Below are 14,128 nucleotides of genomic sequence, written 5' to 3'. Positions count from 1 at the left end.
ACAGCACGACTGTTGAAACTGAAAATCCTCATTCTCTCACCAGCAATCATTTCGGCACTCAGCAGCTTCTTGTTTGAAAATTATTTTAAAAGTTAGATTTGCAGAGATTCTTCTTGAACGTCACCTATAAAACACTCAGGATCCCTGTAGTTATATTTTTGTTTAATTTGACATTTATACTTGTATTTCTTTTTGTATTTAATTTCATAAATGAAGCTGCATGTGAGGCACGACCCCTAGTGCCAACAGTGAACGCATCACTCTTTCACTCTCTCTCTAACAGCAGCTCTAGTTCACTCTGAATAGGGTGATGACATCATTGCTGTAACGAGTTTGTCGATCTGAAGCTTTTGTATTTGCTTCAGGGAAGCTTATCACTGTGGTCAGCATGTGTTACATGAACGGAGTGCTCAGTCACAGCTTGTATGAGTCGTACATGCTGTCTGACATTTGAAGACTTTTCCTAAAGTGACCAAAATGACAGATTTACACATTTATATCATTCTACAGATGTTCCAGATGTTTACACATTGAAGCTGTTCCTGGTCACTTTTACCTGAATCTGTTCAGATGTTACATCTCAAATCAATGAGACAATGTTAGTTTTAGGGAAAACTGAGGTGACAGAGGTCAACTGAGAACCTGAGGTTGTCATGGGAACGGTCTTTGAAAATCATGGGAAAGTCTCTAAACAGTGAAACAGCAGAGGTCACACAGAGGTCATACAGAGGTCAGAGCATGTTTGGAGAGGTGGTGCTTTAGCACAGACCCAGTTTCTGTCCCCTCAGAGCAAAAAGGTTGCTGATTCAAATCCTGCTGGGCTCTTTGTGTGGAGTTTACACTCAGCTCCTCCAGAGTGGATTTCCTCCATCTCTGCTGTGTACATCCCACCCTGTACTAATGCCAGTACTAATCAGCTGCTGTATTCTCTCTAAAGGCCACCAGATGGCGATAGATGTGGTTGTAAGAAGACACTTTACTGCTGAGTTCATGGACTCAGTCACTTGTTTTCAGTCATATTGAATAAAAGATTATTTTGAAAATACTTGTATGTTTAAAAATGGAGGAATACCTGAGTGTTATTGTTGAAGTCAGAGTCTCCTTCACCAAAGAAGTGCGACCATGGAGACCAAGGTTTGGAAAGGCAAATTGAGTCAGATGGTTCATGGAGGGTAAAAGTACCTCCTCTCACTTCTGCAGACACAGTCAAGTCCAAATTTGTTGCCTTTTTTCTGTGCTTCACGATTTTTGTGATTCTTAGTTTAAAAGTGACTTTTTCTTTTACTTTTACTTTTTCTTGTAACCGGAAGGTTGCCGGTTCGATTCCCCTGCTCTCGCTATCCTGGTCGTTGTGTCCTTGGGCAAGACACTACCCTACCACCTACTGGTGTTGGCCAGAGGGGCCAACAGTCTTATTGCACATGTGGGTTTGATCAGCTGCAAAAGTCTTTGTTGAGGAATCTGACAGCAGTGGGGAGGAAAGACCTGCGAAGTCTCTCCGTCCCACACCGTGGGTGCCGCAGCCACTGAAGGAGCTGCTCAGTGCTGTCAGAGTCTCTTGCATGGGGTGGGAGATGTTGTCCAACAGGGATGACAGCTTAGCCGCCATTCTCCTGTCACTCACCACCTCCACTGGGTCCAGAGGGCATCCCAGAACAGAGCTGGCCCTTCGGATCAGCCTGTTCAGTCTCTTCCTGTCCCCAGCAGAGATGCTGCCGCCCCAGCAGACCACACCATAAAAGATAGCTGAGGCCACCACAGAGTAACTGAAGGTTTTCAGGAGTGGGCCCTCCACTCCAAAAGACCTGAGTCTCCGGAGCAGGTACAGCCTGCTCTGCCCTTTCCTGTAGAGAGCGTCTGAGTTATGAGTCCAGTCCAGTTTGTTGTTCAGATGAACACCAAGGTACCTGTAGCTGTCCACAGCCTCAATGTCCATACCTTGGATGTTTAGTGGTTGCAGTGGAGGATGCTCGAGCCTCTGCCATTGCTGCACGTATTACCAGAGCCTGTTCTTTAAGAAAGAAACACTTGTGAACTTCTAAATCCTTCTTGCTTGTTGTCTCATTTGTTGTGTGCTGGTCTGTTACATTTTCTAAAACTACACTACACACAACTTTACATTCAGATTGAAAGTGTGCACACATGTAATGAAAACAAATTCCATTAAATCATTATTGTCATCTCCAGTCTTTTCCTTGTGCAGTAATACAAGGAACGATTTGCTGTCAGCTCATTTTAATCTGATGTGTTTGAAAGTTTAGTGATGACATCCTGTCTGATGGCACTTTGTTTACAGGCAGCGTTTTAATCACTATTTTAAAGACACTGTGTATGAATGTAACAGCTCAGTGCTGTCTGACAGCATTAGCATTGTTAGTTACCTTAAACAGGCTGAATCCACCGCTGCACTGTGAGGATAAAGACTCTGTGTCGCTCTACTGTCACGTCTTATTCTTCATATGTCACAGCTGAAGATTTTACAAGTGTGAATAACACGCCACGTGCAGAAACAACAGCCTGTACTCTGCAGCGCAACAAGAAACCAGAGCCTAAAGTAACTCTGGTGACGCGCTTTCTCTCTAACCAATCAGAGAGCTCCTTACATCACTGCATAGCTCACATTCCTCCGTCAGGTTGTTTCTACTGGAACGTCCTCAGCAGAACCAATAAAAGGAAAGTAAACTGCAAAGTAAATTTTTATTGATAACATAAAAATATGATCCCTAATTTGATTTTGAAGTTTACTTATTTTTAAAACTACATTAAAAAACATTTTGAAAATCCTGAAAAATATCAGAATTTTACTTTTTTGAATGGGGTTTTTAGTGAGTTATTGTTTTCCACCTTTTTCATTTGAAAGCAGTGCTCCACATTTCACATTTTTTGGATGTGAGTTGTTTCAAACTGTAGACACAGATCTGTCTGTTGAATTGAATCGTTCAATACTCGAGAATCACTTTACTGACTAATGAATCATGATTCACAAGCCCAACGGACTCACTGACTCATCCCTGTTGCTGTTAGCAGCAATGTATCTAGCTTATAATTAAAATTGTGGAGAAAAAACACAACAACCAGTATCTTAACAAAAAATTTCTGCTCTGAACTGGAAGAAAAAACCCTGAGTAGAAGCTCACATCAAGAAAATAGCTCCTCCGTTCACAGTAGCATCGCTCTGCTAACATGCTAACAACACATTTGAGCTACTCACCCCCTCCCTCCTGTGCTGAATCGTGGTGGTTTGCGATTAGGGTTGCCAACCGTCCCTTAAAATACGGAATCGACCTGTATTTCGAAACAAAAGTACACGTCCCGTATTGAGCTAATAAGGGACGCACTTTGTCCCGTAATACAGTGAGAATCAAAAGTAGTCTATAAATGTTAATGGAATTAACGCTTTGTTTGAAAACATAATTCCCAGCCCCTCTCCTGCTTTGTGACCAATGAGCTGACAGCACACTTATGACAATTCGAGTATGACAATTCAGATTACCGCTCATCTCATTGGTCGAGGAAAGGTCGCTTGCGGAGAAAATACCGGAAGACAACAGATGACCACAACAAGAAGCATGGCCAACAGGGAAACAAACGCCGACACTGCGGTGCAAGTCTCGGACGACAGTACACCTAAAGCTGGGCAGACACTGTGCGATTTTCAAACTGCACGATTGACTCGCAGGGGTTAGAAGTTGGTAGGTCACGATGCAGGGTCTCACACTATACGGCCCGATGCTCTGATGCGACCTGAGTGCTCACACTGTGCCTCCATAACATGAAGGTTATAACAGAAAATCTGTCGCTCGCTCTCTCTCTCTGTCTTTCACTCACACAGACACACCACCACATCAACTTTGCTAAATTGCTAATGAAAAACACTGATCAGGCAGCTGTGATTGAACAGCAATGTAAATCCAACTATTTTCAGGTTGTTGTGGTCGTGATCATTTTGTGATGCCACATCGAAAAGGCTCGGATGAGCTTTCCAAAGTTCTACAAGTTGTGCCTCCATTGCTTGTGTCCAGATCACACGCTGCACAGCTGTGCTGCTCCGTCTTTTTCACCGACGTTTACGTGTTTGCGAGTGAGCAGTGTGAGCGGCTGCGGTGACACGTCACGAGCGATTGATGATCGGGAGCTGGTCGTGAGGTGTTAATCGCTTCTCGTTACCCCACGTATACTACACGACGCACGATGAAGGCCAAAATCGGGCCGATCACCAAATCAGTCGCACGACTCAAAAATCGTCTCAAAATGGGCCTAAAACCGCACAGTGTGAGCCCAGCATTAGAGCAGCAATGTTTGTTCGCTCAGAGAAAGGGAAGAATGGGAAAAGGAAAACACCTGGCTGGAAAAAGTTAATATGGGCATGTGCAGTGAAAATCAGCGCTATGTGGCCAGAAGTGTGATAATATAACTTATTTTGTGTAATAAACAACTGCAAGGATAGATGATTACAACAAATAGATCACTAATACATAAAAGTAATACATAGATGAATAATGATGATGAGTTATGATGCGTAATCATGGGAACAAGCGGGTTTACAAACAGGAGCAGCTGATTAGCATTAGAAAAGCTGAAATAATACCTCAACTGAAGCCAATTGTACTAAATGCACTAAATGTGCACTGTTACAAGAATATTTTTCTTTCTATTGCTTTCTATTAATTTATATAATTTTAAGTTAAGCAGGACAGAGTTCTTTTAAAGAAAGATTTACTTATATTCTCAAAAGTTAAGCATGACAGGCTTCTGTTTAAGAAAGAGACCTGTTTTACTGTGTTAATGTTGTCATTTTGAGCTAAAAATAAATGGCTAAATGATCATTTGTTTCACATGTGTTCATATCACAAAGAATAGAATATGCATCTACTTAAATCAACTTCAAGTCAAATGGTTAAAAAAATAATTTCACACACAAAAAAAGAGCTAGAAAATTCACCACACTGGGAAGGGTGAAGACAACTGGGTCGCCCGGCCCTGGCCACGAGGTGTCCCTTATTTATTTTTCAGGGAGTTGGCAACCCTATTTGCGATACATGTGGCAAAAAAGTGAGGTGTTGTGGCCATACTTGCCAACCTTGAGACCTCAGAATTAGGGAGACATTCAAAAGGACTGTTGGGGGTGATAAATACATTTTACAGTTTTTATTTATCGGCTAAAATACGTTAAATGTCACCATTATTATTGGCCGGCCCGGAAACAGCGGGACCCGGCCTTTGCGGTCTAAAGAAAGCCGGGTGCTGCAACACATTCTCACTCCCAAAGCATACCATTTTATGCTAGGTGACAAATCGTCAACATATTACGTTTTCTTTTTTTTCTTTTTTTAAATTCTTTATTTAAAGTAAACAAACTTACATATAAAATGTACATACACTTACAATTACATATACAAAACCGTGATCACACACCACTCATTAATGAAAAAGGAGAACAAGGAGGACAATCGAGCATCTGAGTCCACAAACCACTTTTAAAACTTACAGTTTTAATTCGTTCCAGGGGAAAACTTTCCCAAGTTTCAGGTCCATTGTTCGTCTTCTCCGCAGATCTGTAATGATATGTTTACTCACAACATCACTACCTATCATCTTTTGTTCTAACACTCCTTTGGTACGGGTTTCCCAAATATGTGTGTTTATTACACACATTACTAACCAAAAGAGTCTCCTTTTGTCTTCACCCATTTTTTCTTTAAACAAACCATATTTAACTGCTTTAATATTAACATCCACATCATAGCCAATCTCTGTCATCTTCTGCCTGATCTCAGTTGTCCTATAACAATCCAATAGAAGATGTTCTAGGGTCTCATCTTCATCACAGTCTGTCATAGGACATTTCATGGTGGTAACAAAACAACTCCACTGTACCACCGCCCTCACAGGGAGGCGCCCGAGCTAGATGAGCCATACCACGTCTCTCATGCTTTCAGATAATAATTTATCTTGTATATTTTTAACTATTGAAAGATTTTCATCTTTATTTGCATACTTATATTGAATTACACCTTCATTTTTGGTTTCATTAATTTTTTTATAGATATTTTTCATATTATCTTGGAGAATATTTAAACTATAATGTTCCCATTGACTTGATAAGTCACCAAACATAAGTCTGTGGTATGGAACACCCGCTCTGGCCCTGCCTCTTTTCTTTTGCCACAATTCCTCTTTCCCTCGAACCCACGGGGCACCCCGAGAAATTGCGCTTTGAGTAATTTTAATAAAAGGGATTCGCAAGACAATCTCTAAGTCTGGGGCTCCCAAACCCCCGTGCTTCCTACTCTTGTACATAAATTATCTCTTAGTCACTTCTCGATTGGATCCCCAGATAAATTTAATGCACATCTTACTTATTTTCATTACGGTTGTTCTCGGAGGAGGAAGTATTGCAGCAAGGAAAAGAAGTTTTGAAATTGTGTGTGTTATTACAATGTTAATACGTGTTTTATAATTTGTATCTTTATTTTCCCATTTCATAATTTCCATTTTGATTTCATTTTCTTTCTTATTCCAATTTAGTAAAAGAGAGTCAGTATTATCAATCCATATACCCAAAATTTTAATCTCACTACATAGAGAGATCATCATTTTAGGTTGTCTGGACTGATGTCCAAGCCACACCCCTTCAGTTTTGTCTTGGTTCAGCTTGGCACCTAATGCCTGTTCGTAGTGGTGTAATATCTCCATAACTGAAGACCGTTCGTTTTGGTTTCTGATTATCACCGTCACGTCATCTGCATACGCCAAAGCTGCGATTATATGGGATTTGTCAAGGACGTATCCCTTGATCCGTTTATCATCATTTATCCTTTTCAATAAGGGGTTAATTGCAAGGACATATAACGCAGCACTCAATTGAATAATAGAAATAAATTGGTCCGGGAAATTATAAGCTTTCATTACTTTCCATAAATAAGAGTGGGAAACAGAATCAAAAGCTCTCCTTTGATCTAAGCCTAGGATGCAGAGTTCTGAATCCTTTCCATTATAAATAATTTCTCTTAACATACTTAAATTATCCCACATCAGTCGTCCCTTAATTGCGCATGTTTGTTCTTTTTCAATGATAATATCTAATACACCCTCTAGTCTGGACATAATTATTTTAGCAAAGATTTTATAATCTACATTCATTATTGTCAGTTGCCTATAATTGTTAATGTCTTCTCTATCACCTTTCTTATATAATAAACACATAACTCCTTCATAAAACGATTTACCCATTGTTTCTCTTTCTATTCCTTCATTAAAATACTGAGTTAATAATTCAGACAGTTCTTTACTCACAATTTTGTAAAATTCAGAGGGGAGTCCATCCAGACCAGGTGTTTTATCGGTACTAAGTTGGTTAATTACTGACTCCACTTCGTCTCTTTTAATTTTTCCAATCAAAGTTTCATAAATGACAGAATCTAATGGTTCAACCTCACTCAAAAAATTGTTAATAACGTCGCTGTTTGTAGCTATGGATGAAAACATCTCCGCACAATAGTCTCTAATTACTTGTCTTTTCCCCTCTTCTTTAAAAACAGACTTTCCATGTTTATCCTTAATTGAGACAATAAAATCATTTCGACATTTCTTTTGATTATCATATAATCGCTATTCCCATGAAAGTCAGTACGTCTCAACATATTAAATAAAAATTCTCTATTGACTCGATCAATGTCCTCTTTAAGAGACATCATTTGATTTTCCTCCTCCTCTTCTTTCTCCTTCTTATTTCTTAAATATATATATCTGCTCACATCTTCATTATATTTCACATTCTTTGCATGGTTTAATTCTCTCGCTTTAAATTAAAAAAAATGACACATAGTTTAAGGAGCTCCCAGAGTTCCGAGAAAGAAGTAGTAAAAATCTTAAGATGTAATATTTTCTTAATTTCAGATTTAACTTCGGACACAAGCAACTCGTCTGCTAACAAGGATGTATTCAATTTCCAATAGTTCAAAAATTCATGGGGACAAAACGATACTGTTGCCATAACCACCGTATGATCAGAAAAGTCTGTTAAAAGAGTGTCATATTTCAGACCTTGAACATTATGTGATATGTAGAATCTATCAATCCTTGTTTTAGTTAATGAATCGAATATAGTGTAATGGACGGTATGTGGATGCAAGTGCCTATATAAATCAGGAAGTGCTGCTTCCTTACAAACTTTAACCAACAATTTGCTTTCTCGCAATTCTCTAAATTCAACCTTGTATATTCTGTCAGTTGCTTCAGTAACAATGTTAAAATCTCCACACAGAATTATATTAAAACCAATCTCTAATAAATACTTAAGTTTTTTCAATGATTGTATCTTTTTCGTTCGTTCGGGTGCATTATAAACATTAATAATACGCAACCTTTGCCCGTAATAACAGCAATCAACAAGGAGGAGTCGTCCCGGTATTATGTCTCTTCTTTTGATTATATTCACCGTATCTTTTTTAAAGAAAATACCCACTCCGTCAGAGCTGTCTTCCCCTATCGATATTATTGAATGGGCAGTGTTCCACATTTTATTTAATTCACATACATCTACGTGTGTCTTTAATCTCATCTCTTGAAGGCACAAAATATCATAATCAAGTCTTTTTAAGAAATCAACCTTCCTTTTCCTGCTCTTATCTGATTGGAGACCTCTGACATTAAATGTTATTATTTTGATGTTACTCATAGGTTGACTAAAGGGGAGACCATCTCAGAAATATTACCAATATTACCAGACCAACTATTATCCTTCCGCTTATCTCTTCCAGAGCTAGAAGCAGAAACGCTCCTTTTTCTGCTTCCTCTCGTATCCTCGTTGACGAGCTCGTCGAGGGCCGGGTGACTTCCACTAAAGATGATCTTCCGTTTTACTTTCGTTTCCCCGGGCAGCGAAGCAAGAGCCAGAGATGCCGCCTCTGAGAGAGGGAAGGATCCATGGTCCTCGCTATCTCCGTCGTCATCAGGTGTCTGCTCGCTGTCAATTTCTTCGTCGTCACTATCGCTTTCATTCTCACCATCCGATGTCTCTATGATTAGGTTACCATCTAGCTCTTCATCACTCTCGTCACTTTTTTTACTTGACTGAGACAGTGGAGATGGTAACTCATTTTGAACAGGGCTAGACTGGTTATCCTGATCATCCACTTGTGGGTTATCCAATCCAAGCGAAACTGGGAGTGACAGTGAGGCAGCTGTCGGAGGAGGGGGGGGGGAGGAGAGGGAGGGGGCTCTCTCACCTGGTCATTCACGGGGGGATCCATAACTTGAGAAGGATCCTCCAAGGAAGGGAAATCCATGGTGTCAGAAAGTCGAGGTTGTTGGGAAGATTTAAGTATATTCACGAAGGACTTGGGGCATTTAAAGAAGGTGTGCCCTTTCGCACCACAGAGGGAGCACTCACTTTCGTTTTGGCAAATTTTAGCCTTGTGGCCCAACTCACCACATTTCCAACATTTGACAGTGGGGCATTCTCTCGCCTGGTGGTCTGGACCTTGGCAGATGAAGCACCTCACCGTTTGGCCAGGATAAATAATCCTGCCATTATAGGGGCCCAACGAGATGGAATTAGGGATGGAGATTATATGTCCAGCTTCACCTCTACGCATCCGAACTTTGTATTTTCGGACTCCATACCAGAATCCGAATTTATCCACTGGCTTGACTGGGGGTTGAAGAATCTCGCAGTACCTTTTAAGAGATAGTTCGATATCTTGGTCTGGAATCCTTCCAGTCCAGAATTTAACAACAAGAGTCACTACCTCGACCTGGACAGAAGACTCCACTTGCCAGTCTTTCCATTTCGGATGCGATGCGTTGGAAAGAGAGATCTCTAAGAAGCGACGTAAAGGCGCCTCTTGGGTGAAACACAGCTCAAAATCCCGTTTACTGGGCAGAGCAATGAAAGAGTATATGTCCTGCACATTCAGCCATGATGTTTGCAATAACAGCTCTTCAGCAACATAATCACGGGTTGGGGGGTCCCCGTTTCCGATGTACTTAAGTCTCACCCATAGACTGCTGAAGTTTGAAGCAAACGATAATGGGGCATACGGGGGCATGATTACATAACCAACTACTCCTCCGGTTTTTCCGCGTCCACTCCTTTTGGCAGCTTAAGTGATACTGAACCTTAACCACACAGCAGGAGACAGAGAGCATTTTGCTTTGGTTTTATTTTGACTTTATATTAAGACCCTCTATTTTGGTCTTGTGAATAAAACAAACACTCTGCTTAAGCACTCACAGTATTTTTTTGAAGGTGGATTTCAGTCCGTGACTATGTAAGATGACATGAATGAACGCACATTTCAAAATAAATCAATATGCATAATCTACATTTCCCAGTACACAACTTGCTAAAAACACATTAACATCAAGAAGAATGTTTGCTTAGAGAGAAGTGTGTGGCTCTTAAAAGAGCCTTTGTTGTTGGTGAAGCCGAGCGCTTTGCGTTTACTTGGCCTTGGCGGGCTTCTCGGTCTTCTTGGGCAGCAGCACAGCCTGGATGTTGGGCAGCACACCACCCTGAGCGATGGTGACTCCCCCCAGGAGCTTGTTGAGCTCCTCGTCGTTGCGCACAGCCAGCTGCAGGTGGCGCGGGATGATACGAGTCTTCTTGTTGTCGCGGGCTGCGTTGCCAGCCAGCTCCAGGATCTCAGTGGTCAGGTACTCGAGCACAGCCGCCAAGTAAACGGGGGCGCCGGCTCCCACACGCTCCGCATAGTTGCCTTTGCGCAGCAGTCTGTGGACACGATGAGCGGGTCTTAGCCTTAGCTCTGGCTTTGCCTCCAGTCTCTCTTTTTTTTAAAAACAAAAAAACAAAAACAAAAACTGTTTATTACAATTTGAATTTCCCAGCATGCCTAGGGGCTGATACAGACGGGGATCAAACTGTCTGAGCTGTGCTTTAAATAAAGTTTTACGTTTTGTGTGTTTGAATCAAAACTTTCTGTGAAGAAGCCCAAACACAAACCCGAGGAAATCAAACACCTCACTGCTGACAGCTACTTCCTGTCCGACCTCTGACCTGTTGTATTTACTGCTTGCAGGATTCAAGAAACACTTAATCAGCATCCAGTAAGCGGCAGGAAGCAGCTGATTACATCTGAATGGACTAACAAAATAAAAGTCTGGCTGTGAATAATGTTAGCAGAGACGGGTCTCCCAGCGGAATCTGCATGAATATTGAAGATACTTATATTGTCTAGATGGAGGAATAATCACACGTGGTGCATTGGCTTTCACCGGAACATCACACCAAAAGGTGACTTTGTTTATTGAACTCTCGCGTGCACTCTGCAGCATAACAGGAAGCATCCTTTCAAAATAAAATCACAACAGATGACAATGAGGGCATACCTATTAACTAGCTCAACACCCCCACTTGCACTCACATTGTCAGCTTTACATGCATTCCAAAAGAAACAGTTTTTTTCTTTATTATTTGTTTACACTCCAAACATTCTCAAACTTCAATAACTTCCCCTTTGTTGCTGGCTTTGTCATAACATCGGCCACCATCAGACCTGTCGAACAATATTCCAATATCAAATTTCCAGCATTAACTGTTGATCTCCCAAAATGATACCTTATATCGATATGCTTACACCTCTGTTAGTTAACAGGATTCTTTGCCAATGCAATAGTCCCTTGATTGTCCTCAAAAATCTTTGGTGGTCCCTTTTGATGCTCATACATGCTTTGCAACAGTTGTGTCAAGTACAAACATTCTTGTGTTGTTGCTGCCAAAGCTATGTACTCTGCTTCACAAGTTGACAAGGCAACAGTTGGCTGCTTCTTTGTTCGCCATGACACCAAAGTACCTTCTTCATTCAGGCTTACGCAGTAACCTGTAGTACTCCTCCTGTCAGTCACATCTGCAGCCCAGTCTGAGTCACTGTGACCTTGTACTCTCAAATCTTTGTCACTTTTCCTGTAGCACAATGTCTTGTCTTTTGATTGTTTCAAATACCTTAGAACATGTTTCACAGTAGTCCAATGTTCCACAGCTGGTTCTTTGAAGTGCTGTGACAGCTTACTTACAACAAAACTCAAATCTGGTTGTGTGCAAGAGGTCAAGTAAATAAGGCTACCTACTGCCTCTCTGTACATTCTGACATTGTTCATTTTCTCAGCATCATCATTGTAGTTCCACTTTTGTTCACAAGGAGTTGATCTTGGTTTACAGTCTTGCATTTGAAATCTTTCCAGTATGTTTTCTACATATCTCTCTTGTGACATTTTTACAGTCTTTGGTTTGCTCAAAATCAATACCAAGAAAATGTTTGAGTTTCCCCATATCTTTCATTTTGAACCTTGCAGTTAGCATTCCCTTCACAGTTTTCAGAACCCTTTCATCACTGGCTGCAATAATAATATCATCAACCCATATGATCATGATCACTTTTTCTTTTCCTGTTTTCCTTGTGTAAACACAATGATCTACAGGACTCTGCATGAAACCGTTCTCTATCAAATAGTCATGTAATGTCCTGTTCCAGTTTCGGCCTGACTGTTTAAGCCCATAAAGTGACTTTTCCAGCTTGTAGACCAGTTTCTCATCTGTTTTTCCTTTTACTTCATAGCCGTCTGGCTGCTCAACATAAACTTCAAAATCTATTGGTGCATGCAAGTATGCAGTTTTTACATCCATCTGATGCAAAATCAGGTTTTCTTGTATTGCACACTGCATCAATACTCTTATGCTTGTCAGGTTAGCAGTCGGAGAAAAAGTTTCATCATAGTCTATCCAAAAACAGTGGTTGTAACCTTTAGCTACGTACCGTGCTTTATATTTTTCTGATCCATCACCACTGTTTTTTTTTTTTTGTTTTTGTTTGTTTTTTTTGTTTTTCTTCACATTTACCCATCTACCCCCCACTGCTTTCTTTCCCTCGGGTAGGCTTGTTAGGGTAAAGGTGATGTTCTCTTTTAAGGATTGCATTTTCTCATCCATAGCTGCTTTCCACTCTTTACAGTTGGGTGACTTTACAGCTTCACTGAATGTCACGGGTGAGTTACTTATCAGTCTGTAACAGTAGTCTATGTTAGTCAGCACTTGATCATCAATGTCTTCTCCTGACTCATATTCATTTAGATAATCTGGTCTCTTTCTTGTTCTAGAAGGATACCTTCTGGAGTTTTCAGTCTCATCACTAAGTGGCATCTGACTGTTCACTTCTGGTTGGTTGTCAGTATCTGGTTCCTGTGAACTGGTACTGGGGCTTTCCCTGTCCATGTTTGGTCTCTCCCTCACCTGTATGTCCTCATCCTCAGATGTCGTATCAGTTTGTGTTTGCTTTTCCTCATTGTGTTTGGTTACAAACTTAACCAGCCTAAACTTTTGCACTTTAGCGCTGTCTGGGAAATAAACCTTGTATGCTGGACTGTTTTTGTCGTAGCCTACAAAAATCCCTTTTGTACACCTAGAATCCAGCTTACCCTTGTCTTGCTTGTAAGCATAACACTCACACCCAAACTTTCGCATTCTGGATAGATTGGGCTTCCGCCCAGTCAGCAAAAAGTAAGGTGTCTGTCCTGTCCGGTTGTTAAAGCACCTGTTTCTCACAATAGCCGCTGTTTGAACTGCATACGTCCATAATTCTTTTGGTATGGCACTCTCAATAAGCACGCACCTTCCCATATCAAAAAGTGTTCTCCAGCCACGTTCTGCTGTACCACTCCGGTGAGGGGAATATGGGGCTGAAGTTTCATGTCTTATTCCATGTTTGTTTAACAATACCTGGTAACTCTTTGCCATGAACTCTGTGCCATGAACTCTGTGCCGTTGTCTGACCTGATACACTTTACCTTCCCGTGTGGGGCTGTATCGGCCAAAAAGATTTCAGTTGCTTGCATTGTTTCACTTTTGTTTTTGAGAAAATATACAAATACTGCACCGGAAAAGTCATCGGTAAACAATAATGCATATCTGTGTCCATCTCGTGATTCTGGATCTATCGGCCCTGCTAGATCCGTATGTACCAGCTCGAGAGGTTTCTCAGCTCTCCTGTCAGGGTTTCTATTCCTAGTCTGGACAAATTTTCCCTGAATACACACCTCACAGTTCAAAGTCAAAGTCAAAGTCAAAGTCAACTTTATTTGTCGATTCTTCCACATGTACAGGACATACGGA

General features: G+C 40.9%; 1 protein-coding gene across 1 annotated transcript in view; it reads right to left on the bottom strand.

Moving 5' to 3' along the window:
• The window catches only part of LOC308408489 (uncharacterized protein), a 34,363-nt gene extending 30,721 nt beyond the window's left edge, over window positions 1-3,642 (bottom strand). The window contains exon 1 of the mRNA XM_080900781.1: window positions 3,212-3,642. Coding sequence (XP_080756907.1) covers window positions 3,212-3,500 — 289 coding nt within the window. The 5' untranslated portion in view covers window positions 3,501-3,642. The remainder of the gene's footprint in view (window positions 1-3,211) is intronic.
• Window positions 3,643-14,128: the final 10,486 nt, after the last annotated feature.

This window comes from Rhamphochromis sp. 'chilingali', assembly GCF_963969265.1.
Source record: "Rhamphochromis sp. 'chilingali' genome assembly, chromosome: 1".
Classification (NCBI taxonomy): domain Eukaryota; kingdom Metazoa; phylum Chordata; class Actinopteri; order Cichliformes; family Cichlidae; genus Rhamphochromis; species Rhamphochromis sp. 'chilingali'.
The sequence above is the reverse complement of the archived record's forward strand: the minus strand, read 5'-3'. Positions and strand labels throughout refer to the sequence as shown.